Source organism: Verticillium alfalfae, genomic scaffold (genome assembly GCF_000150825.1).
Source record: "Verticillium alfalfae VaMs.102 supercont1.5 genomic scaffold, whole genome shotgun sequence".
NCBI classification, from domain to species: Eukaryota; Fungi; Ascomycota; class Sordariomycetes; order Glomerellales; family Plectosphaerellaceae; genus Verticillium; species Verticillium alfalfae.
This window is the reverse complement of record NW_003315034.1, coordinates 1985753-1986545: the sequence shown is the minus strand read 5'-3', so window position 1 is coordinate 1986545 and position 793 is coordinate 1985753. Positions and strand designations below refer to the sequence as shown.

General features: G+C 58.0%; 1 protein-coding gene across 1 annotated transcript in view; it reads left to right on the top strand.

Moving 5' to 3' along the window:
• VDBG_04943 (chitooligosaccharidolytic beta-N-acetylglucosaminidase) overlaps window positions 1-748 on the top strand; it is a gene marked incomplete at both ends in the record, with an annotated part of 1477 nt that extends 729 nt beyond the window's left edge. Inside the window, one exon of the mRNA XM_003005291.1 lies at window positions 32-748. Coding sequence (XP_003005337.1) covers window positions 32-748 — 717 coding nt within the window. The remainder of the gene's footprint in view (window positions 1-31) is intronic.
• Window positions 749-793: the final 45 nt, after the last annotated feature.

Sequence of the window (793 nt, the reverse complement as noted above, 5' to 3'; positions counted from 1 at the left end):
CATCCCCGCCATGCCTGATCTGTCCGCCAAGGGTGCCTACCGCAAGGGTCTCTCATACACGCCCGAAGACATCCAGTACATCCACGAGTATGCCGTTCACAGGGGCGTTCAGGTCATAGTCGAGATTGACATGCCCGGTCACACGGGCTCCATCGCCTTTGCGTACCCAGAGCTTATCGTTGCGTACAACCAACAGCCATATCAGTGGTGGTGCGCCGAGCCGCCTTGTGGCGCCTTCAAGTTGAACAGCACCGCAGTCGACAGTTTTCTCGATAAGCTCTTTGATGATCTGCTCCCGCGCGTCGCGCCATACACGGCGTACTTCCACACTGGTGGTGACGAGCTGAACAAGAACGATTCCATGCTGGATGAAGGTGTCCGCTCCAACTCGTCTCAAGTGCTGCAGCCCCTACTGCAGAGGTTCATGGACAAGAACCACGCGCGCGTGCGTAAGCATGGCCTCGTGCCGATGGTTTGGGAGGAGATGGCAACCGAATGGAACATCACCATGGGCAAGGACGTTGTCGTTCAGACATGGCTCGGTGAACCATCGATCAAGCAAGTGACGGGACTAGGCCACAAGGTCATCGACAGCAACTACAACTTTTGGTACCTCGACTGCGGACGGGGTCACTGGCTCAACTTTGACAATGGCGCCGCGTTCAAGGCGTTCTATCCGTTCCAAGACTGGTGCTCGCCTGCCAAAGGCTGGCGATTGATCTATTCGCACGACCCAGCGAGGGCCTGACGGAGGGGGAGGCCAAGCTGGTGCTCGGTGGCGAGTGACGGCGTG